This window comes from Rousettus aegyptiacus, unplaced genomic scaffold, assembly GCF_014176215.1.
Source record: "Rousettus aegyptiacus isolate mRouAeg1 unplaced genomic scaffold, mRouAeg1.p scaffold_m13_p_11, whole genome shotgun sequence".
Taxonomy (NCBI): Eukaryota; Metazoa; Chordata; class Mammalia; order Chiroptera; family Pteropodidae; genus Rousettus; species Rousettus aegyptiacus.
In genome coordinates, this window is record NW_023416286.1 from 47,290,897 (window position 1) to 47,316,310 (window position 25,414).

General features: G+C 44.8%; 2 protein-coding genes across 7 annotated transcripts in view; one reads left to right on the top strand and one right to left on the bottom strand.

Moving 5' to 3' along the window:
• Nucleotides 1-1,700: 1,700 nt before the first annotated feature.
• ATP4B (ATPase H+/K+ transporting subunit beta) lies at nucleotides 1,701-9,689 on the top strand. Of its 2 annotated transcripts, none has more exons than XM_016151953.2 (7): nucleotides 1,701-1,967; nucleotides 2,485-2,613; nucleotides 4,801-4,914; nucleotides 5,047-5,246; nucleotides 6,255-6,311; nucleotides 7,480-7,581; nucleotides 8,148-9,689. In XM_016151953.2, the coding sequence occupies exons 1-7, from the start codon at nucleotides 1,856-1,858 to the stop codon at nucleotides 8,307-8,309; spliced, it is 876 nt and encodes a 291-aa protein (XP_016007439.2). In that variant the 5' UTR covers nucleotides 1,701-1,855; the 3' UTR covers nucleotides 8,310-9,689. The 2 variants fall into 2 exon arrangements, with proteins under 2 accessions (XP_016007439.2, XP_036084672.1); XM_036228779.1 differs by having other exon boundaries at nucleotides 1,904-2,001.
• Nucleotides 9,690-9,896: 207 nt separating this feature from the next.
• The window catches only part of TFDP1 (transcription factor Dp-1), a 45,023-nt gene continuing 29,505 nt past the window's right edge, over nucleotides 9,897-25,414 (bottom strand). For all 5 annotated transcript variants that reach the window (XM_036228778.1, XM_016151950.2, XM_016151948.2 and 2 more), the window contains 9 exons: nucleotides 24,891-24,997; nucleotides 21,045-21,166; nucleotides 19,661-19,826; nucleotides 19,104-19,247; nucleotides 18,468-18,536; nucleotides 16,283-16,434; nucleotides 15,571-15,737; nucleotides 14,431-14,509; nucleotides 9,897-11,180 (listed from right to left, as the gene is read on the bottom strand). In XM_036228778.1, the coding sequence (XP_036084671.1) occupies nucleotides 11,033-11,180; nucleotides 14,431-14,509; nucleotides 15,571-15,737; nucleotides 16,283-16,434; nucleotides 18,468-18,536; nucleotides 19,104-19,247; nucleotides 19,661-19,826; nucleotides 21,045-21,166; nucleotides 24,891-24,997 (1,154 nt within the window). In that variant the 3' untranslated portion in view covers nucleotides 9,897-11,032. The remainder of the gene's footprint in view (nucleotides 11,181-14,430; nucleotides 14,510-15,570; nucleotides 15,738-16,282; nucleotides 16,435-18,467; nucleotides 18,537-19,103; nucleotides 19,248-19,660; nucleotides 19,827-21,044; nucleotides 21,167-24,890; nucleotides 24,998-25,414) is intronic.

Here is a 25,414-nt window from a genome sequence, read left to right on the forward strand (position 1 = left end):
GGGAAGCTGCCCTCTACCAGCGTCCCCTCCCCGCCCCCCGCCTCTCCTCCCCATAGGCACGTATCCAGAGAAGGTCATTCTGATAATATGTGTGCAGTTCAGCACATACTTTTATGCTTCTGGGAATTCAGATACCAAGCAGGGAAGGTTTAGTTCAAAGACTTCCAGAAAGAGTTCATATTTTGCTCATTTCAAGAGCATCTCTATGCTTCACAAACAAAGGTGGCATTTATTCTGTGGGCAGCATTTGCTGCACTTATCTTCAGGCCCCACTACTCAGGGTCCCAGACCCATAGGTTGTGGACAATCAGACCGCAAACTAATAGAACCACATTCTGTGTTTCTACTGCCCTAAAGTTCCAAAGTCGTGAATGAGAACAGTGTTAAGGAAAAGGTTTAGGATTGATCCATTAAGAAATTAGGAGTCTAGCTAAAATGGTACAATTCCATCTAAATTTTCGGGTGCTCATTTTGCTGATAAACTCTAAATCATCCATGAGAAAATGAGGCAGAATAATATCTGGAGGGTTTCTCATTATTCTTCTTACCAAAGAAATCTTCAGATTTGGTTACATAGGTCCCTCAGAGAGAACACCTAGATGTGACAATGAATAAAATTCTAGATCTTTCTGTACAAAACTCATTATTTCCATGGGGTTTTGACTGAGATATTTGTAGAAAGCCCTCTGCAGCATATTATATCTGCCTGGTGTTGACCTTTCAACCTAACTGCAGAGACGTATGCCCCAGGGAGCAGATGTCACAGCCCCAGGTACATACACCTCTGAGGTCTCTAAGCGGTGGTTCTGGTCACACATCAAGATGGTCTGGGGCGCTTGTAGTTCTCTGGAAGCTCAGGGCACCTAGTAGCTTGGCTCATTCAGAAACTCAGGGGTGGGACAGGCGTAAGGAGTTTTCAAGGTGCTACAGGTGACTCCAACGCACTGCCAGGCCAAGCGTCCCCCACCTGGACATTGCTGCAGTCCTATAGCCACAAGCACAGCCCACCGGAACTCCTGGGCCCCCTGGGTCAGAATCACCAAGATGCCCAGGGTCTGGTGCACATTCGGTTTTGAAAAGCACTTCTACATTGTATGGCTGTGAATTCCTGCATAGACACCAAAAGAGTCCTAAAGGGGACATCATCCTCATCGCTGTAACTGAGCATTAAGAATGATGAGAGGTAAAGGGACCCTCTGAGCCCTCTCATGTGGAACAGAACTTCTAACCTCCTTCACACACTGGTCCTGCTTACATGATGGCACAGGCAGTCTCTCCAGTGTGATAAATACTAAGAATGAGAGCATCTGCAGCCACTTGCAGAGGCCCAGCGACTGCAATGTCATGACATGGGACACCTGCTCCACATCATCTCAGACCAGGAAATGTCCAAGCAGCAGGTGAGCATCCGGGTCCAGGTCTGTCCTTGTGCTGACCTGTGCTCTTTATATCTTTCCTTCTGAAGCAAGTGAGCGAATAGGGCATAACTGAACAAGTGGCTGTTCATGCAAGAACGAATTTCTCCTTAGTCATTATCAGAACAAAGTTACAGGCCAAGGGCATCCTGACAGGAGGGGGTGGTAAGAAGAGGTGGCACCGCCCTGACTTGTGCAGGGGAGAAGGTGGAGGGGCCCCTGATAGCGAGTGAAACTGCCAAGCTCAGGGAGCCGCCCACCACGAGTGTTTGGATAGCTGGAGTCTGATAACACCTTTGTGGTCTTTCTCTGGAACCCGTCTCCATGGTGCCTTTGACCTCTAAAGAAGGAGACTATAAAACCCAGAGGAGGATTTTCTCCTCTCAGTCTAGGTGTTGGGAGCACCTCTGTTCTGCAGGAGGGGACTAGAAGCAGGGACGATGGCAGCACTGCAGGAGAAAAAGTCATGCAGCCAGCGGATGGAGGAATTCCAGCGCTACTGCTGGAACCCGGACACGGGGCAGCTGTTGGGCCGAACCCTGTCCCGGTGGGGTACGTGCCCAGCAGAAGATGCTGTCCTGGTGGGGTATGTGCTGGGCAAGGAAGGGAAAGGAGGGGCCTCTCGAGGACAGAGGCAGAAGATTGCCCACCAGTGGCTTAGGGCTGGGTGGTCCAGGATCCCAGAACTCAGGCCCTGCCTGGGTTTCCCACCAGGCCTCACTTCCATCACCAGGTGACCCCAATGGCCCATTTTAGCTCTAATACCTCCTGGCACCAGGGACCTGCAAGGTGGGAACATCTGAGGATTGGTCCCCAAGATTCAGGCTTAGATTTGAGAACAGCAGTTTATAGCCATGTTCCTAAAATTTTTAAAAAGACTTTTGAGTTAAGGGGTACAGGGATTCCTTGGAGTGATGACAATGGTCTGAAACTAGACAGAGATGATGGTTGCACAAAGTTGTGTGTGAATGTACTAAATGTCACTGAGTTGTTCACTTTAAATGGTTGAAATGTGTCACACCACGATTATGAAATGTGTCAGCGGCATCTGACCTGCCTTTCCTTGCAGTGTGGATCAGCCTCTACTACGTGGCCTTCTATGTGGTGATGACCGGAATCTTCGCCCTGTGCATTTACTCGCTGATGTGTACGCTCGATCCATACACACCTGACTACCAAGACCAGCTAAAGTCACCAGGTAACAGGGGCGACGCCAGGTCCCGAAGCTGCTGGTCAGAACACGAACTCCAGAGAGGGCCGTCCCGCAGGGCACCCAGCAGCCCTGGCTGGGCCTCTGCGCTCCTCCTACCACTGTCCACTGGGCTGTGGACGGCCGTGGATGGCCTCTCAGCTCTTTTCGATGAGGAACATGACAACAGGTTATAAAGTCTGACTTTGGCTTAAGTTGTAATTATTAAAACAGAAGGTGTTTGTTGCAGAGAGTCTTTATATCACTTGTATGCATCTATACGCACAGAGGACATTTCTGGGAGGATATCCAAGAAACTGTTCCTGGGGAGATTAGGAATGAAGTGTTTGGGGGAGGGAAAGAGTTTTTGTTTTCCACTGAATGCCCCTCAGTCCTGAAGTATCTCTTTTGTGGGAGCATATTGCTGCCATAATAGCAAATGCAATTCAGAACACCGAATTTTCTCTAAGTGCAGTTAGTCTACTCTCCTGTTTGATGGAGGCGGCTCAGACAGTGGGCTGAGCACCTGCCTTCTTCTCCTGAGCTGGTACCAAATGAGTCATTTGTGATAATACCCTAGGGCCTGACACAGCGAGGTGTCACCTCCACAGTCCTAGGGAGTTGAACGAAGACTTCCACCCCAGCCCATTAACCGAGGGTGTCTGCAAAAAAACAAAAAGGAAAAGAGGGAGGGAGGGCGGAGAAGAAAGGAAGAAAGAAATGAAGGAAGAAAAAGCATTTTCCAGCATACGATTACTCAGAATGATAAACATCCTTAATACTTGCTAAGAAAAATAATAATCCCAGAAACATCCAATAGCGGCACATAAGTGTGACCCAGAGGAAAAGAAAAAGCAAAATAGTTTTTAAGAGAAGTTGCCTTAGATGTTCTCTAGCTGGAGAGGAGCTTAGCAGGTCCAGCCATTCTGCTGGGATCCTCAGTGAATCCATCTAGAAATCATCATAACACCAAAGCGCTTTATTGGGTGTCAATTTTTAGAATCAACTAGCAGACAAAACATGGAGGATTTCATTGTAATTTCAGAACAGGATGTAACATATTACAAACTTGAGAACATTATTATAATATAATTTGCCCAAAACCCTGAGACTGGAAGGCAGGGCGAGGTGTGATCCCTTGGTCACAGGGAGGCGACAGGGCAACAGGCAACAGCTGCCACCTGAAGCTGGTGAACACATTACGTGAGAACCTGAGAAGAGGCCGCGAAACACGCTCAGAGTGGGCAGTTGAGAGGAGGGAGTAGCGAGCTTTCTTTCTTTTCTTTTAAACCTTTCTGAAGGTTTTTATTTTAAACGATGTACAGATATTACTTTCGCAACATCCATAAAAACAAAACTCTAGTTACTTATTTAAAAAGTCATCTGCGTCAATTGGGGACTGGCTAAACAAGCGGTGGAACATCCTCACAACGAAACACGATGTGGTATGTGTGGTAAGAAGGAGGTGAGTTGATACGAAATGTCAGGGAAAGATGATTACAACTGGTGTCAGATACTGTAAAAAGGAAAATGGAATACGGATAGTATGCTCCCATTTATGGGAAGAAATACATGATACACAAGCGCACTTCTGTGTTTTTGTGTTCACAAAAAGTAGAAACTTTCCAAAGGATGCACACTAGACTTGAGACTGGGAAAACCAAGGGCTGTCACTTCAACTTCCTGTGCTTGTACATTTTGACTTTTTTTTTCTTTTTTTTTTTACAATTAATACAGTGTTAGATTGCTTTTGTACTTAACCAAAACCAATGACAATTTTTCAAATGTACATTCAAATGCAACTTTGCTTAGGAACCCAGATGACCCTGGATGAGTTGTCACCTGCAACAGTGAGTATGGCTGGCTGGCTGGCACTGGCTCAGTCAGTCCTTGTGTGCAGGAAACGCCTAACGGGCCTTCAGATGAGAGCTGCACCCTGTGCCTGGGCAGACCTCAGTCCAACTGTGCAGCTCCCTACTGTGCAGGTCTTCGTCAAGCTGCTGGTGCAGAGGACGCCTGGCTACAGCCTACTCACCCAAACCCTTCAAGATCTGGGCCCAGGTGGACCCATAGCATCCCATGCTTGGCCTCCACCAGGATGAGACAGCTCTGCGTACAACTAACCAACTCCAAAGGAAACAGCTCAGATTGGATGAACATCTGGGGAAAGCAATAAGTGTCATGCTCTTTTTCCAGGGGTGACCTTGAGGCCAGATGTCTATGGGGAAAAAGGCCTGGACATTTCCTACAATGTCTCTGATAACAGAACCTGGACGGACCTAGTACACACCCTCCATAACTTCCTGGCAGGTAAGGTTTAAAATGCTTCCAGTCTCTACTTTTCCAAGAGAATTTCACTGCGGGGCGTGGGCTTGCTACCTTCAATCAGCCCCAGGGTGGCTGCAGTTGGAGGAAGGTGCCCAGAGGTGTCTATACCGGCAGGCTACTCGCCAGCAGCCCAAGAAGACAACATAAACTGCACCTCTGAGGAGGTATTCACCCAGGAAAGCTTCATGGCTCCTAACCACACCAAGTTCTCCTGCAAGTTCACAGCAGACATGCTGCAAAACTGCTCAGGCCTGGTGGATCCCAACTTTGGCTTTGAGGAAGGAAAGCCGTGTTTTATTATTAAAATGAACAGGGTGAGTATAAAAGGGTTGGAAATCAGAGATCCAGTACGAGGGCTCCTTTGGAGACTGCTGTGGGGTGGAGGGTCGGGGTGTGTAGCCCATCCCGCGACCACACACACCCTCCTGGCTTCCAGAGGTGGCGGGCCAGATTTGCACCAGCTGCCCCTTCCTCACTCTGCACTTTCATACACAACCCGCTGTGTTGGCTTGAGCTTACTTCTCTCAAATACAAACTGAATACCAGCTGTTAAAACATGAAACATGCTTAACACCCTGTGGTATCTGGACACTAAGCAGCAGAACATGATGTTGCTCAGGGTGGCCAGGCGGCTATTTGTACACAAAAACTGTAAAGAAACTGGGCCGTGTACAGGTCCTGGGAGGACACCTGGGAACCATCCAGAGCAGAGGTTTCCAACGTGGGCCAGGAATCCAATGACAGGCCCAGGGCCAGGTATGAGGGAGGCAGACTGTGAAGACAGAACCAATGCAAGCGAATCACAGAAGGGCACGGTCCACTGAGACTGAGGAGTGTGCAGCAGCGAGGTGACACTTTAGCGGAGACATGAGGCATGGGTTCTATCTGGGTGAAGGGGTAGGGGTCATGGCTCCATGCTGGCCAGCAGGTGTGGCCTGACCCCGGGCACAAGTGCTCACAAAAGAACCAAGACTTCAGGAAGCTGAGAAAGGAGTGACTTGGGAACACAGGTGGGCTAAAGTTTGCACTGGGAGCTGCCGCACAGGAGACAGACACAGCCCTGTGTGCACTACGGAGGGCTTGGGAGTGGCAGCCACAGCTCAGACCCTCCTGCCCAGGTCTGCCACTTGCCTTTGACCAAGGCCACAGCCCTGTGGCAGGGCTTCTGGCTTTAAAGTAGGAGTTAGCAATATCTGCTGGGGGGTTACTAGAACAGGAACCACCTCCCAGGCCCTTCTCAGTGCCCTGCAGAAACCCCAGCTTAGAAGGATGCCTCCACGCTCAGACAAGCATGAGGTCACATGGACACCTTTCCCTTCCAGATCGTCAGGTTTCTCCCCAGCAATAAAACGGCCCCCAGGGTGGACTGCGCCTTCCTGGTGAGTGCAATATTCCTCCACTGTCTTGTTTATGCTACAAAACCTGCAAGGATAACGTAACTGGTTTTCCCTAAAAATATCTCAATTGTCAGCCTAATAAACCGGATACACAAATTGCATAAACTATCACTTCAGAAAGTTTTATTATAGGAGATAAAAACACAGTAAAAAAAAAAAAGTTTTTTATTGTTTTACTTCAAAAAGTATCTGCAATAGTATATTAATGCAATTAAAATTTTTGGTGGCAATTTGGAAAAACCAAGGCACTTCTATTACTGTTTTGTCCTTTTTATTTGCTCCTTTACAAAAACATGCCAGATTATCAGCTACAGTTAATAGAGCATTTATATGGGCTATGAAGAGTTGGCATTAATTTATTCCGGCTTTTCTCAAAACTTGTATTTAAGTACATGAAAAATACACTACATTTGTCTTCATTGAATATTTTCTAAAGTTGGTTTTCACCATTGTGCCTTCAACCAAAGGCTCCCTATTAGCAGTGGGTGCCCCCACTTGAGTAGTCTGCAGACATCACAGCCTTCAGAGCCTATAATCTCTCCATGGGGTGTGGGGCTCATCTTGTTTCCTTTTTTACTTATCTCGATCACACATGTGTAGGCTGATTTGAGATTTTAACAGACACCAAAGTATCCTTCATGTTTTTTGACAAGCTCAAGCTATCCATCAGGCAATTCGCTGCCTCTGAAATGAAACAAATCCCACAAAAACAGGTAGATCCTTATCCCAGAAAGCACTCCAACATTGAGCCACTTGGGCAAATCAGCCCAGTCTTATCCGCTTTCATTCCCACATGTGGACAAACAAGCATTCTCAGCTCTATCCACCTGTTATTCCACAGGGACTTAAAGTGGTAAAAGTACAAATTTGATCAGTCACCAGGCATCTCAGTACTAATTATAAACATTAGATCTAGTGTGTGCTACTTACACAATGAAGTGTTTATGTAGTCATCGATATAGTGCACACGTGCTCACATGCACATGCCACACCCAAGCACACATGTATACACACATGTACATACTCAGGAAGAGACACGTAGAGGCGCACACGCATGCACACATACGGAGAAAGACACGCAGACACACACATACACACGCACACACCCCCAAATCCTGCCTTACTCAGGCAGTGGCCTCTCCTCCCTCAGGACCAGAAGCGGCAGGACGCCCAGCCCCTGCAGGTGGAGTACTACCCACCCAACGGCACCTTCAGTCTACACTACTTCCCTTACTACGGGAAGAAAGCGCAGGTAGGTCTGTTTCACTTTTCCTGACAACAGCTACTGAAATTTAACAATGATTAGCAAAAAGAAAGCCATAAACACTACCTATAAAAATGAAACAAAGGCATTACTTAGCCTATCCCAAGCATTTAATGCTCTGGGCGTTTCCCATACTCAGTTCTTCTAACTACCTGAAAACACACTGCTCTCATGCAAAATATAAATATAAAATCGAATTCTACTTTGAGACGGCCTCCCAAATCCTTTTAGAAAATGCGTACCTATTTCAAAGTACTTCCTCTGAATCTCTTGCTTTTTCCTGTTTTACTTTTATATTAATTTTCATCAAATACAAATCGAAGTTAAATTTGTCATTAGTATTGTCCGTCCCCTCCAGACCAATTCTCAGTTCTAAATGGGGAGACATACTTACCCCAGTGAACTCTGGGACCCATAGCAGAGCCTACACGAGCTGTTACATCACTGCGGGTCTTACATGGAACACACATTAAGAATCGTCCCTTTGTACCACCTAAATAAACACTCATCACGAAGTTTCTGACACATCTCCTCTTTCCGTGCTTCTGTTTCAGCCCCACTACAGCAATCCTTTGGTTGCTGCAAAGCTTCTCAATGTCCCCTGGAACACAGAAGTTGTCATCGTGTGCAAGATCCTGGCGGAGTATGTGACCTTTGACAACCCTCACGACCCCTATGAAGGGAAAGTGGAGTTTAAGCTTAACATTCAGAAGTAAAGGAGCAAAGAGGCTGCCCTTGACCTTCAGGGAAACTTGCCGACCTCCGACCTCCGCCCTCGGCTGCCTGCCCAGCTTCCAAACAATCTAAAATGCCAACACTGAAGTCAGCTCAGTAACTCTAGACAGGCACCTGTGCATCAGGCGCTTAATGTTAGAATCAACTATTTCTTTTTAAATCTTTATTACTTTTTTAGATAGACTTTGGAGCTATGATAAAAATGTTAACATGATGACCCTAAGGCAACAGCTATCCAACAAGGCCCTTAAAATGATTCATCTCTTTCAATACAGACATTACTTTTCTTATTATAACTTATTTTTTTCTATGCTTCAATGACTATCCATGTAATAGAAAGACTATTAATGCATTGACATAAAACATGACATGATAATGTGCACTCTGAATACTAGCTTTAAAGAATGCAATTCCTAAACTGTAAAAATAAATATATTACAGTCACCTTTACATAAAAGTCATGTTTTTCCTGATAAGGGGAAAAAGTACTAAGAAATCAAATATTTTTCCTTAAAAACATTCTTTTTAATGTTCCAACTGCAAGTCAGGGAACTTACATAACAGTGTTGGAGTGGGGCTATCACCTGAGAACAGGCACGATTCCAGGACGCTAAGGATGTAAGACGCGAGGGTGTCATCGATGTGACGGAATCTATAAACCAGAGGTAATTACGAACAGCAGATCAATCTTCCTTTCACCGAGCACAAGGTCCCTCCCCTTCAACATCCAGGAACTCATGTGAAGCCTGCAACTGTTTGCCTTTCAAAAAAACTGAAATGAGAACACTGTGTGTAACAAACAAACCTGCTCTTACCTTGTGTTGCCCACTTTTCACCTAACCATAGGTTAAGGCCCGGTTCCTCTTCCCACATGAGCAGCAGGTGCAAAGTCGCTGCCAACAGTGACACAGAAAGCTCCACACAACTACTAGATAGGAAAATGTGTCAATCCCAAACGTCGGAGAAACTCAATTACAAACTGTGTCTGAAGAGAGAATCAAAACCCTGTATGGGTTCCATAAGGCTGACTGAATCACATTATTTGTTGGGCATCTGTAGTACCTAAGACAATGCAACAAAGGTTCTTTATTACTGATGCCATCAGTAAAAACTTTTTGAGTCACCTCAAATGTCAAGTCATAGGTCAGGGGTCAAGTCTCCTTTCTCACCTTACAATCTTCTTTTTCTGAGAAGTCAAACCCATAACATCTATCTCAACTTTTAGGATTCGGGAGAAAGGCAAGAAACAAACTCTCTCCCCAACAAAGCCCACCAGAGAGGAGGCCTCACTTTGGTCTGTGTCCACTGTGAACCTCCTTCCTTGGCCCCCGCTGTCTTTCGGGCAACTGTGAGACAAGCTGAGGGGCAATAGTGGGGTCCCAAACCACCACTCGTTGGCCTGACCACCTCTCTTCACTCCAGCAAAAAGCAAGACTGACAGGATAAAATAATTTCTGGACAGTAATCTCTGAATTACAGAAACACAGAACTTGTTTAAAATGCCCATGCGCGTTTTATTAATAAAAACTAACAGTGCCAAGTTAAACAAGTCAAACAATTAAAGTCTCTTTATATTCCATAAAATATTACAGAAAAGTTTATTTGTGTTTCAATAAAAAGACTATTGTTTTAGAACAGGCAGCTAACAGCGACTGTGCAGCTAATGGTTCTTTGTGAATAAATTTTAAAAGAGGCTACTGCCTGTCCTGAAATTCCTTTTTCTTTTTATAAAAAAAGAACTATTAAAAATGATTGACAAATTTTGAGTTAAAAAACTGTTAAAACATTCTCTATATTTAATTTCAACTTTATAATAGATTACAGGAAGATGCTTACGAAACAAATACAACATTTGTTTCAGTACATGTCTTTAAATGATAGACTTATAAGTATGTAAACAACTATATAATAAAAAGTTTCCAAACACTGCCTGTAAGAAATCAGGCAAATTTACCGTAAGCAACAAACCATTCCAAGCCTTCCAGACAGTTTTCATAGCTGCATCAGCATGGCAGTAAACTTTTACCAAACAAAACAAAAACAAACAAAAACAAAAAAAGAATTTTGCAATTTGTTTGCTGCAACATAGACAAAAAAATATATAAACTTGATGGAATCACACAGTCAATATAATTTAAGGGAAAATAAGTCATAATAAGATTTATGGTGCGTAATGTTGAAAAGTAGAGCTTTGCCATTTGCTTGGTTCTTTGGACGCCACATGATTTAACAAAACGAAACTCATCCTGGAGCCTCACACTCCGCCAGCGGGTGGCGCCATTCACAACGTGCTGCAAATAAATGGCATTTGGGGTGGTGCACTTTCCTCAAAAGGATGGCGTTTTATTTCATTGATGTGGATGGAGTACAACTTCTTCGGCAAACTCAGCAAGAACTGTTATGGGGCAAAAATAAACTCTGAATTTAAAAAAAATAGAAAATGAAAACACAAAATCCTAAAAAGTAAATAAAGGCCCTGCGTCAGCACACTGGAATCAACACACCGAAGCCCGTCTTAAAAGACCCTACAGAAAACAACCCTTGCTTATCAGAGGTGTACATCGAATTCAATAGCTTACCAATATCTTCTTGGGAGGAGGCCAAAAAGAAACAGAAAAACCCACATTAAAAAAAAGTTTCTCTTCTCTAAACATGTTTTCCTGAATCTGAACTTGAGGGGGAGTGAGGCCTATGAGCGAGAATATCAGTCTTCCTCATCATTTTCATTGTACTCTTCATCCTCGTCGTCATCCTCCCCGACATATGACACAGGAGTCTCCACCCTGGACCCACTGTACTGAGACCCACTGGAGCTCGTGGCCAGCATCCCATCTGCACCGTTGATCAAGTCACTGAAAAGACAGGAGGTGACACAAAGATGGTGAGTGGTGCACGTCTGTGGCCCGCACAAAGACAGGCCAGTGTTTTAGGGAGGTTTGGGTAGATTCAATTATATAAACAGAAACAGCAAGTTTCACATATCTATGATACAGAAACCCAACACTGGGTTATTAGTTTCACACTCTTCATATCCTTTCCAGCTTAGTCCACTTAAACATAACCAGTAAAATGAGGGGAATACTGACAAGGCCACAATATTTAGTCTTTTACCCTATTATTACATCAGAACAAAATCCCAAAGTGCACCAACTGAAAAACCATTAGAGCCTTCTTTCTAGGTCATTTACTTATGAACTCCGTAATCTCTGGGAAGGAGGTAGAAAATGGTTTGGAAAAAGAGCCTCAAGAAGAATGACATGGGACTCTTCAAAGCAAGGCTCCCTGGACAGCAATGTGTGGGAGGGCACTCAGCAAGTTGTGTGTGTGTGCAAGTATATGACTGTGTTGATTGTGTGCATGTGTGCGATGGTGTATATACATCTGTGTGTGTAAATACACACGTGCGTGCATGCATGTGTAAATCACGTCCCTAGGCCCGTCAGCTCTTCTGGTGTCTGTGCAGGGTCCAGGAAGCTAAGCCATGACAGGTGAGTCTAATGCAGACACTCTGCAACCTATACTTCCAGGAAGGCTCCAAGAACCCCACAGCTTTCTATAGTTTTGTGGAATGGCATTTGCTGAGAGTCAGTGGGCTGGCCCTGGGCAGGGGCCACAGGCCCAGAGGGGTGGGGTGGGCTTGCTGGGCTAGGAGCTGGTGAGAGGCAGGGCTGCCCAGCCCCACATACTGGTCTTCAGGTGGGTGTCTAGAATCCATCTACATTCATATTATGCTCCTGGAGTCTCGACCAGGAACATGTGAAAATCTTTAGCTGTCACAACTAGGGGAGGGGGTACTGGCACCTGAGGCCAAAGGTGCTACCAAATGCCCCACAAGGCACAGGACAGTACCTACAACAAAGGGTCACCTGGCCCAAAATGTCAACAGTGCCACAGGTGAGACCCTGGCCTAGACAGTGAGAGGTTTTAAGAGCTGGGATCCTGGTGAAAGACCCTTGAGTTGAGTCACCCCAGCACCACAGCACAGAAAGAATCAGACACAAAGGGTTAGTTATCAACCTGGGAAACTGACAGGTGGTGTCTCATGACAACCTGAGGGACAAATGCATATTTCCACTATGAACTATATAACTTGCTGAAGTTACGGTCAAAAGTAATTTCAATTTCTTAGTATCTGAGTTGAACAGCAAGAAATTGTACTCTAAGAAACATCAAGGACCAAAGGGATGCCAACCTAGAATTGAAAATTTGATAAGAGGTCATCCAGATTCTAGACTGTGAGAATGCCTCCTGTAACTACATGAAGGCTCAGAATCACCCCAGGGGCCTCACGCAGTAAATTTCTTTAAAGATTAACAGGACACGAAAGGGTCAGAACTACACTGGAAATGTGGCTATTATACCCTTGAAAAAGAGGGAGTTTGGGGGGCACAAAATGATTAAGTAACAAGTGTTGCTTCAATTTAGCGAAATGGGTCAGGAATCCTAAAGGGTTTGCAGCACACAGAACCTACCACAGGCCAAAGCAGCGATATATTCTAACATTAAGAAATATTTTTATTAACATAAAATCATATGCTATATGTTAATACCTTTTGCTGGTATTTATTAACACTACACAATAAAAACTATTAAACGTTATATTCTTTGACAAAGTACTTCTACATCTGAAAAGTCCAGCCTAATGAAACAAGTCAGAAAGGATGAAAAATTTAGCTATAAAGCCATCCATTGCAGCTTTTTTCATAACTGAGAACCACCTAGACTTTCAACAACAGAGGGCAGGCAGTTCAGTAAATTCTCGTGCCTTCAGAAAATATTGTACCACACCACCGTTAATATTTTTTTTCCTTCAGAAATGGTAAATAAGGGCTTTGCTCCCCTTGTTATAACAGATGATGTCTCTGAAAATTTAATCAATAAAATGAATTTCATGAAAATTTAGAAAATACCCAAATTCTACCCCTTGGAATAATAAATGTTTAGCGTTTTACAACTCCTACACACACACAGCAAGAGAGTTAGAATTAAACTGGAGCTGACCTCTGTTGAAACCTGACCACATGCCAGACACCCTGCAAAGGACTTCACCACCTCACTAAGCCTTGCAGCAAATCAATGTCTAAGCCATCAGCAATCCCATTTCATTGGAACGGGCTAGGCTGCAGAACCTGAAACCTCCCTCGCAGCTGACCCCAAGGCCTCGCACACTCACTGCCCAGGCATGGCTTGCTCAGAGTTGCTCTGTGGCCTCATCTGTATCACAAAGAAATCCAAAATGCCATGTTTAACAGTGGCAGAGCACTGCACCGGAGATGTGTACACACTCTATTAGATCAATCTCATCTTGTTGCACCTACAGGCTGCTAATTTATTTTACATTTTGAGAAATTAAACATTTATTAATACTTAGGATTAAAATAATGTATATAATTTATAATATAATACAATATAAAAGTTAAAACCATTTTGTCAATACTTAATGCTAAATTATCTTTAAAAATTCATCCTTAAAAAACTAAGATAAATACTTAGGGATGATATATTCTGCTCTGTGGGACTACCAAGTCAAAGGTTATATATCGATTTAAATAATAAAGCTTCAATAAAATGCAATAAAAATACGATAAAAAGTAAAGTAAAAAAAAGTGGGGGGAAAATTATATGTACATTGTGACCTCAAGTGTGTTAAAAAGAAATAACATAAAAAAATATAACATACGATGAAAGGTAAAGTGAAAAAAGCAGGGGACAAAATTATATTTACATTGTGATCTCAAGTGTGTTAAAAAGAAACAGGAAAGTAATGACTGAACAATGCTCTGTCACTTAGGCTTCTGCCAGTGGGATTTGGGTGGTTTTTGCCCCTTCACTGTGTGCAACTTTTTTAAAAATAAAAATATGTACCATTTTTACTTTTCAGGGGGAAGAAACCAATAAGAAAGCTCCTTTCCCTGCAGGGGACAAGCTACAAGTGTGAGAAGTACCCTCAGGTAAGGGAGGGGGCTGCAACCACTTCTAAGGTGAATCCAGTTCTGACAGCTGAGGAGCTGAGGCTGTTTATATGACAATTGGGAAGCTTCACACTGCCAAGTGACAAGGGGGCCCTACTGCCCACCCGCCTTGGCCCAGAACTATAGTCACCTGGCAGAAAGCCTTGTGCCGTTAGAGGTCGAAACCGAGGATGTGACGAATACACCGCCAAGTGATCCCTGAGCCATTTCTGAAAAGAGAAAGAAAAAGCAAATGTCATGAAACAGATAAGAAATAGAGGCACTTATGCTGGACCAAAACGGCCACGGGACCCTGGACAATTCTGACGTGCCCTGCATTTTCTGCGCCATGCCACCTGTCAGTAAGTAGCCCTGCTCATCCAGTGCACAGCCACCGGGCCAGTTCTCCGTAAGAAGACATGGAAGTCCTTAATTTATGTGTACTCACAAATGACACAGCTGTGCCATTGAACCTAAACTGCTATCATAAAGCAGAAAATGGGAAGGGTCGGGGCGAAATTTGCTCCCATCCTAGAGATGGTGGTCTATACCAAGAACAGGGTGAAAGGCAGAGGACTTCGATGACCTATCAGCTTGGGTGTCCCAGCAGGCTGGCTGCTGGTGTCTGGAGGATAGTCAAAAACCAATTTCACTAGATGATCTGAGGCCAGATGCCCACTTACTCTGAACAGCTCAGACCCCTTGAGTCCAATCCAACACTATGGCTCTTGGGGATAAATCCACATCACAAAGTGGGGCCGCGATGGCAGCTTTTTCTCGCCACAAAGTTCCTTCCCTTCTGTGGTCAAGATCTTTCTCAGCAAAGGGGTCGCCAGAATGAAAGCCAGAGGACCAGAGTAACAGCTCACCAAGCAAATGCTTCCGTACTCTATCAGTAATAGGTGCAGAACATCAATATTTTTGGTTACCTTGCTGCAGTAACCAATTAACTGTCGCAGGGAAAACATCCGATCTCTCCGTTTTGGGGCCTTACCTGGAAGGTGAAATCCTAACGTAATGCTTCATCACAGAAACTGCACAGACAAACCCACAAAATGCCACTTGTGGACATCACTCACATGTTGCGGTGGGTGAGTGCCCCTCCAGATGGCCATCCTGCCTACTGAGCCATACCTGCGGTCCCCAAGACCCCCTCATGTCCCTCCTTGTCCTTGTCCTCAAATGCTGTGTGCTTGAGCCAACCTCAGAAGAGGAGGGTTGAATGCCTGGGAGCTTGGAAGCTGTCTTTACTGTAGCTGCCAGGCCACTGTGGTCATGGAGACCAACTAACCTGTCACATAGGGTTCCAGCGCTTTCGGCACCAAACTTCTTGCCATTTTCAGGTCTTCGGGAGAGCAGCTACCAGACTCCAGCCCATAGGCCATCCCCATACGCTTCAGCACTTCTATGTCATCATGGATTTCAAACGTGTTGTCAAAATTGAACAGATACTCGAATCTGGAAGAAAAAGTCCCTGTTAGAAACGTGCCATCTTCTTGACAGAGATGGACACACTTGGTTCATGGTTTCAGATCCTTCCTTGGTTGCCCTTTCCAGACCCTTCCTTGGTTGCGCTTTCATCTGGTGTTTTTACAAAACTCATCAACTCAGAAACAGCGACCTAGGAGACTCAGGCAGCATTACAATCACTGTCTGCGTTCTGTAGGCATGTCCCCAGCACACGGGCTGGTCCACCTGCAGCTCAGGCTGTCTGCCCCCCAGAACCAAGAGTGAACACTGTCTAGTAGTTGTGCTTCCTTTGATAACTGTCCTAATAAAAATCCTAACAGGTTTGGTTTATTCTCCTTTTAAAAAAGAGATGTATAATCAGGGAAATGAGAAGCAAACTTCTAACTAATTATGCCAAAAGGTTATATTTAATAATTATAAACTAAATACTCATATAAATTAACCAGATGGGCTGTTAACACCACAGACTATGACATACTTCACTTCTGACTTGAGACTGACAGCTGAGACCAGGGGGCAGATGGACAACCTACTTGTCATTAGAAATGCTGCAGTCGATGACAGTCTTCTTGCTGGTGTTCACAATGATGAAAGGCAGGTGGATGACAGAGTTGGGTGGGGGTGGCCGGTTGGCCTGCTGCTCTGCCTGGCGGTTTCTCTGCACCAGATTCTTGAAGGCAATTTGCTAAAAAAGATGAGCAATCAGTACAATGCTCATATCAGTCACTACCAAACCTAATACCTTCTCCCTGGGCATCCTTGAGACACCCTCAAACCCACAAGATATTAAGAGGAATCTGGTCCCCCGCTTTGGAGATCAGAGAAAACAGCTGAGGGGCTGCAGGCCCCAGTGAGCCACTCGAAAAAAAAAAAAAAGTGCATCTTGAAAAACCAAATCCCCCGAGATTGCAGGCGCAGGCACTAACACCATTTAGACAGACATCCTTGCAGAGAAAAATGGAGAGAAATGTAATGATTCTGGAGGTTATGGTCCTCCTACCCCCCAGAGATGGGTCTGTGCTTGCCCATGCCTGTCCCTTCTGTGCATCATGGCCTTAGAAGGCAGACGTTTGGTTGTGGGCCTGGAGCTTCCCAGTAAAAGCAGAAACGATGAGTGGACCTGCTCGTATAGGGTGTCTTCTCTGGGGACATGAGTCTTCAGGCTTAAAGCCAGGAAGCCAGGGCCTTGGGCCCTGAAGTGATGTCTACCTTCGAGTTAACTTTCTTTGTGTTAATTTAAAGACAGGAAGATTTTCTCTTTCCTTCCTAGATAGCTTTCTCCTAAGCTGCCCAGCATTAGAACCCAGAAGCCCAAGGTTTAGTGAGAGCGCCGCAGGGACTTGGTTTGTTTTTTAAGTAGCTATGACATGCTATGGATGCAGAAAAAGAAAACAGCTCATTCTAGTGAGAGTAACTGAATGGAAGAAGTTGGGAGTCAGGAGGGGCTATCACCTGGAGCAACTTGCCTTCCCAGCAAAAGCTACACCCATTTGCTCTTCCATTTCCCAAGTCCCCTCTGCCCTCCTTGGCTCTGTGACCACTTTTCCACCTGCCAAAGCATCCCCTCGGTTGGTCCCCTAGGAAGAAGGTCCCGGATGCCTCTTTTAAGGGCAATGGAGAAACCAAGGCACAGGCAATGCACCCCCACACTGAGTGTGCATGGCCTGGGCAAGATGCACACCATTTGCGGCGGTCCCCAGGCACCACTGAACACCAGGGCAGAAGATGTTCCAAGCTCCACGGAGACCCCTTGTCTCGTGTTGTAAGATCTCCTACCCTCGGCTTCCTCCTGAGGGTTCCACTTGCTGCCACAGTGTCTAACACCCCTGACCCCCTGGTTCTTGGAAGCATGCTCCCTAGGGTCCCAGGGCTCCCTGATGCCCTGCAACCTGACCACAGGGCCCGGGGTCTTGCTGCCCTTGGGGTCCACTGAAATCCCAAAAAAATGCTGCTAAGCCATCCTTTCTTTTCTTGACCACCACCGCTTCTGCTGGCAGCTGGCTCCCATGCTCCAAGTAGTGACCCCAGAACTATGCTGTCCTCAGTCCAGGGACTAGCCACTTGCATTCCAGCAAGATCCCCACACACACATCTGAATTTCTACTTCTAACCCAGAAGGGTCCTATATAGGGGTGAAGTTGATGCTCAGGGATGTCTCTACGGGCCCAGGGGACAGTGGCGCATGCTCACTGACTACACATCTGATAGGACAGGGACTGGGTGAACTGACACGCATTTTCTGACCATGAGTACTGACCTATGACCCATAATTGCCAAGACCCACATCAGGCTCACTCTACATCTCACACCCCTAGACTGGGGTCCAGTAATCAGAACATATTTCATACACAACCCAGAAAATTTTTGCATGCTAAGGGGACGACCTTCCTGCCACTTACTTTATGACAAGTGACACAATGTTCACATGGTCACGCTCACACATACATTCACACACACTCATACATGCACTTATGCTCACACTCACATGCACATACACTGAAATGCTCACTCATTCTCTCTCTGAGAACAAGGTTAATGTCCATGAGAGTTTGTCAATAGCACAGAATGAACTCAGTGAATATTCATGAAATTCACATTCAAAATCTCAAAGATTTTAGTAACCACACAGGAATATACTGAACTGTAAGAAATTGTTGTTTTAAAAACTAAATTAGTAGAAGAAATAAAAATTACTTTGCCTATAAAGTATTTCATTACCTGTAGAATAAGTTCTTGAAGTTGAGATTGTTTCTGTTTTATTCTTTCAAGTCTTCTTTGTCTCTCTACCTTCAAAAATAAACCAGCAAAACAAAAAAATAAAAAATCACAATTTGTTTAATATAGCATATTTTAAAACCCGTATCAACAAGTCACCAAAGTAGAATCTTGCCAAAAATGCTTGCCCTGAATCTAATGGTGGGGAAACAGACCAATATAGAATATGGATGACATGTTTTACAAGACACAGGTATTTTCTTTGATCTCAAAACTACATATTCTTCTGTTTTCTCTCATTTTCTAGATATGGTTATGGTATTTTTTTTTTAAATCCCAAAGCTAGGATTCAAAACTTACATACACTAGAGTTCACTGCTCTTGACTGGGTCAAATACCTCCCTGCCCACAGTGGGGATCTACATGACCCAGACAGGCTGGAGGGACAGTGTACCAAAGTCAGATGGGAAAGAACTTTGAGATACAGGGACACAACTGTCCACCTGTTCGGGCCAGGCACAGACAGCAGAAGACCCTTAGCGGGCACCAGTGCTGCGGACACCACCACCCACTTTAAAAAAGACTGCCATGGGGCAAATGGACATGGACACAACTGAACAGAAAAGGTTAGCAGTGTACCTCTAAATTCTGACATTCCTGAGCCGAGTTGGTGGGCAGACCGATCCATTTGATTTCCTTCTTCTCCTTGGAGATGATGTTCATGGCCATCAGCACGTTTAAGGCATCATAGACTCGCCGTCTTATATTCTTCTGGTCATAAGCCTGGGGAAGATGAAGCAGGAGTTTTCAAATAATCCGGGACAGCTTGCAATCAACATTAAAATGTTAGATGCTGAACATACTCAAAGAAGTGCACTGTCAACTCGCCTCATGTGGTATGAACTCACTGCAGCAGCTGCCAGCATCACTCTTAACACATCCTCACTGAACCTGCCAGTGCTAATGATGCAGGACGGGCCCAGTAAGAGGGTGTTTCTGTAGGGGAAGGTTGCCCGACAGGCAGAGCCAAAGCCTGTGCACCAAAACATTCGGAGATAATAGGGCATCGTACCCGCAAATGGGTCAAGAAAAATTCCTTTGTACTGTTCTCAAAACATCTCTGTATGTGTGAAGTCGTTTCAAATAAAAACAGAGTGGGTTGTGCAATGCCAGTGTGCTGTGCATCACATACTTACGGATTCGTTTGGTAAGATGTGATTATCGGCGGCGCTGAACTCTGCAACAAGCTCGTCGGCCACCTCGTTATAGGATGTGGTTCCCTTCCTCTGCACCTTCTCACAGACCTTCATAGAGAAGTGCCTCAGGCCCTTGCCGTTCTTCTCTCCTTTCCTGTTGCGTTTCCTTCAAAAATACAAAGGAAAAGCAACACCCTTAGCATTCCTAAAGCCTACCTTGAATTAAGACATACATTTACCTAAAAGGGCTAACAAGCTACAAGAACATTTCATGTCCCGCTGGTGCTGGAGCCCATGTGAGCAGGCCACCGGGACCTGGCTCTGTCTCCACAGGACACACTCAGCACAACGTGGATCCAACATTCCCTTTCTGTCTTTCAAGGCCCGAACTCACACATGTACCTTCAGTTCTCAAGAAAAACAGGGCAGACATCCAAGAGGACAAAACCCAGGACATATCTGATGCGTATTAATATACTACATACTATTTCTTAAAAAGATATCAACCAACATTAGGAATTATGAAAGTTTTACTGCAAACTTAGGACTCTTCAGGATAAATCTGAGTAGGCTAATACACAAAGTGATTGCTGAGACCTTGACGGCCACGTGGCAGTGGGCACCAAACACTGAAGACCAGAGTGTGCTTCAGATCAGGAGCGAAAACAAATGTCTGAACTTTTTAACTCACCACATCAAGGAAAGGGTCGCTCTAAGTTTCTAACTGTATGAATTTTAAAGACTAATGGTTTTTGCTTTAGGAACCAGTACACATGATTCTATAGCTTTGTTTTTGTTTAAAGAAAGTCGCACAGCTGACCTTTAAGTAAAATCGTTTTCATATCGGTTTGCTATATGAAAGAAAGGATCAAAATAACAGTGTGGTGGGGGCCATCCAATGGGGCCATAACCATGGAATGGCAAAGTTACATTTAGTTGCAGTGGGTGAAGCTGCTATGGGATCCGTCACATTTACACATCATTCTCTAAGCGCTACTTTCCTGTGCAATTGAAAGTGTCAAAATTACCGCTGTGCTGAGATGCCAGCTCCCTCCTCCTCTTCTACCAAGAGCTGACCACACTTTATATTGTAGCCGTCATCCCGAAACTACAGGGGGCAGCTCTCCCACCCTTTACAATATAACCATCACCCAAAACTACAGGGGGCAGCTCTCCCGCCCATCACAGTGTAGCCCCCACCCCAAAACTACAGGGGAAAGGGGGTTGGTCTCCCACAGCCCGACTTCTCCTTCATAAGGAAAAGTGTGCCTTGACTACACATCTATCCTGGTCATGCACTGAACACTTTAATCCTCTGGCACAATGATCAGCCCTTATGGCCACAGAGAGCTGGGGGGGTTACAATTCTAGGCAATGTGCTCACCCGGCAGACCAAGGTGAGGGGTCTGAAGGCTGGTTCTGTGAGACAAAGTGAGTGTTAGGGGTGTGTGGGCTTCCTACCACGATAGTATTTGGCGCTGCAGGTCTCTGAGGCGTACCAATTACCTACAGTCAAAAAAGACAATTCAGAACACAATCAGAAATCTCCCACATATGACACTGCCATTTTATCATTTCTCATTATCTATAGCCACTGATGAATTTTATTAACCACAATATCAGAAAGAACGATGACAATGTGAGTACCCAACAGCTGACACTTTGAACTATGAACAATATCGTCACATTTGTTCTGAACATGTCTTTATTTCCCTTTGTCAACCTCAGGCATCTACTCCAGTTAAACAAAAGCAGCAGGAAATGTCAGACAGCCCAAATAAGCCCGACAGAACAGCACGCTCCTCTGAGGACATGTGAGCCTTGATGAGGTCACATTTAACGGTGGGGCGTGTAAATCGCATGACCCAGGTACAGAATTCTGTGGGGGACTCGGCACATTTCTATTTTTCCTCTCGTCCTCTTTTACTTCCCTTCCTTTTAATGATACAGCTAAGGATAAAACTCTATCCTTCGGTAGTGCTAAAATGAGGTCAAAAAACAGAAAACAGCTCTTGAACAAAAAGAACACAGTGCGAGACTCCTGTGGTCCCATCAGCTCATCCATGTGCAAGAAGATCATCCCAATGGCAGCTTCGTGGGGGACCCAGGAACGCCAAACAGCACAGGGCAAGAGGAAGGGAGGCGATCAGCACTGGGAGCAAAGGCAAGGGGTTTCAATGTCCATGGGACACAGCCTGACATGGGGTAGCAGCAACAGCCCACCTCTCACTTGGCTCTCTGAGCATCCAACATCCCTCTCTTCCCTAAAGAAGGGAAACTGCTTTGTCTTATGACAACAAGGCCTTAGAACTTTGGTCCCATCAATTAATAATCCAATATTAACAAAGGGGACACAGACATTGCCTTGTTCAGCCAAGTAAAATTCCAACTTTTCTGATAAATACTATATGATCTCACTTATATGTGGAATGTAAAAGAATAAACAAACAAAAAACCTGCAAACTCAGAGGAGGGACAGAGAGTGAACAAAATAAGTGAAGAGGGTCACAAGGTACAAACTCGCAATTATAAAACAAATCCTGGGGATGCAAGGCACAGCATGGTGACTGTAGTTAATACTGTACTGCATATTTGAAAGTTGCTGAGAGAGTAGATCTTAAAAGTTCTTATCTCAAGAAAAAAAACCTATAACTATATATGGTGACATATGTTAACTAGACTTATTGTGGTGATCATTTCAATGTGTACAAATATCAAATCATTATGTTGCATACCTGAAACTAATATAACGTATGTCAATTCTGCCTTAGTAAAAAGTAAAATAAAATTAAAACTTTTCAAAGATCTTGTGTGGCTATCTAAACTGATGAAATGAACCAGGAAATTATTCAGAAAGACTTCTTAGTTACTACACAACAAAGTGCCTCAGCGACACAGTGTCACTTGAACATGTTAACTAACAGCAGGCACCTGAGTGCTGGGGAAGCCTCATACGAGAGGGCAAACTGCAGCCTCATAGACTTGCTATGGCCGCCACCTGGCTATTTTTAAGCTGCATGCTCCCTCTAGTCCCCTTCTTAGTGAGATAAGTGTGTTACCTGCAGTGGCCCTGGGACAGCTGACCCGGCACTTTGTAAATTATCCCTAAGCCCAGGTCACCTATCAATGTTAATGATCCACAAACCATGGAAAGAAAAACAGCTCAACTGAATTTCAATCTTTTAATTCACATATCCAATGATAAGAGCTTCATTACACTGCTTTTTAAGCTTTAGAGCCCCCTCATTTGAAAGCCATGAATCTAATCAGCCAATTTTCTGAAAAATGAAACAGAATAGAACAAATCTCCCAGAGGAGATGAATGCCTTGTTTTGTTTCTGTTAAATAAATATGTGTATTTATGGGGCACTGGATCACAGTGGAGGACACGCACTTGCTAAGGCCCATGGTCCACAGTTTGGAAACAGGGAGACCTGGACCAGGTTGGTTACATTCTCAGGAGAGCAGATCTAAGTTGCCAACATACCCCGTGTGGGCAGGCCCATGAGAGACTTAGCCTCATGTGCTGCTGCCCTGCTCAGAAGAGGACCACCTAACTTCAGGGTCAGTGGCCCACTAGACGGTCTGGGCCCTGAGGCAAATGCCCTCTTTGCCATCCTCTCCCTAAGCTGCATCTCTTCCTTAGTTCAACTGTTCTGCAGGGAGAATGGAGCCACAGCAGGTGCTCAGTAACTGCTATAAGAATGGCCTGACAGGACAGGTGAGTGAGAGTGCCCCTCATACCTGCTGGCCATCACCCATGCCCTTGCTGAGGAGTGGAGGCTGCCAAAACCTACAGTTTTCTCTCTTTGCTTTCCTATTTTCACTATTTTCTATTTTACATGGAAATCTTGCCCTGTGTGTGAATGCCTCAGTCTGGGCAGTGAGCTGAGCACCCAGACCACCCATTAGGTGAAGTGGGAAGATCTAATGAGCCTCAGGTTACATTTTCAACCACATGAAGAACAAGCCTAACACCTCTCATGTCAGAATCAGCCAGTCCTCTTATTTTTAACCCTTTGGTATATAAAGATTTAAGAGGCATTTGCAATATGTAAGCTTTAATTCACAGTACTGGGATTTCTGTGAAGAATGAATTACCATTATTAGCTCCATCCAAAACATCTTGATTCAAATCCGTAATTTAACTTTCTGACTGATAAAAGTTTAAGGGCACCAACAGAAAAGTCTTCACATAATTTTCCCCCAAGTACATATACTGGCAATAACAACAACTGTTCCTATAATTAATGAGACATTCCCTAGGTAAATTCTGCTAATAATACACAGTATGTATAAAATAATGTGAATTAGAAATTAAAACATAAAATGGAATATTTAGTTTGTATCAAAAAGACATTAAAAAACTATAATGTGCCAAATGTGGTCTACAGAATATTGCTTTGAAATTACAGTTATTCTGCTAAACAAACGTGGTCACATTTTACTGACAGGCTAAGTGACGATAAGCAATCATATACCTGCTGGGGCAGTCATCTGGAAATGAGGCCTGGGATGTGAACAAGTAGGGAGTAATGACCTTCTCTTCACATTGCTGCTCATGGCCCAATAGGAATGACTTTAGCCTAACCAGTCATGTCAGGAAGAGGCCCACTAAACCCCACAAAAGGGAACTGTTCAGTTGGCAGGGGGCAACATGGGGTGGGGAGGGAGGGGGGCGGGGGCACATGGTCCTGGGAGCACAGACCCACCTCTGGTCCCCCTCCTGTAGGACTGGCAACAGCAAGGATACACCTGTCATGCAGTACCTTGACAGCCTGTAGACCCCTAACCCCATATGACACTACCCTAATTTCCTCAGCAGGTAATGTTCACCCTCAGGAGGGTGAAGGCCGAGGTGCAGCCAACCCCAAAAATCCCATGCCACTCTACCTGAGCTCTCCATGTTACACCTAAGAAACATGTCAAAGGCAGGTTCAGGACCAGTGGGGAACACATAGCAGCAGGAGGAGCTGCCTGGCCTGAGCCGAGTCCCACCATTCACCTGCACAGACAGAAAGGCCCAACCAAGCAGAGAACACATAAGCACTAAGAGAGTACCTGCACTCTAACCACAATGCTCCTGAAATCTCTGAAGAAGGCGACCATCCCAGCATGGAAAGCCTTCAACAGGAAACTGTAGAAGGCAAACTCACACTTCAGACTCCAAACGGGAACCTAAGGACCACTGCCCCAAATCCGCACGCCCACCCTTCCTGGGGCCCCTTACCACTTGCTGTGCAATGTTGACATTGGACTGTCCAAATGTTTTTGGCAAGAGCTGCTTTCCAAGTGTGTTTACTGTGGAGGGGTGAACAGCTACTAAGGACACAACACCTGCAACACAAGGAAATGAAAGGTTAGTTCTCTTCTGAATTAAGGCTAAAAGTAACAGCTTCAGGACAATAATGCCTTTAATTAGAAATTCTTACTTTCCCTATTTTTACTGCTTTACATCTACAGGTCAGTTATAAACACCCCTGCTAAGCTTAATTTTCAGTTCCAGGAGGGATAGGGGTTGCGTGGACACAACTGCTTGCTCTTCTGTACAACTAGCCACTCTCTGGGATCTGGGGCTCAGGTGTCCCCAGGGACATCACCAAGATGCTCCAAACCTTTGTCACCCATCTACAGGACGTTCTGTGGGACTACAGGCTCTGGAGATAAAAGCTCTTAAAAGGCTATAATTCTATGACAATTATAGAATAGAATACTCTCAGGTAAGAACTATTTTGATAACCAGGCTATCACCAC

Coding starts and splice junctions, on each gene's coding strand:
- ATP4B (XM_016151953.2), top strand. CDS start 1,856: ATGGCAGCACTGCAGGAGAAAAAGTCATGCAGCCAGCGGATGGAGGAA. Junction 4,915..5,046: donor CCTCCATAACTTCCTGGCAG/GTAAGGTTTAAA, acceptor CTATACCGGCAG/GCTACTCGCCAGCAGCCCAA. Junction 7,582..8,147: donor ACTACGGGAAGAAAGCGCAG/GTAGGTCTGTTT, acceptor CTTCTGTTTCAG/CCCCACTACAGCAATCCTTT.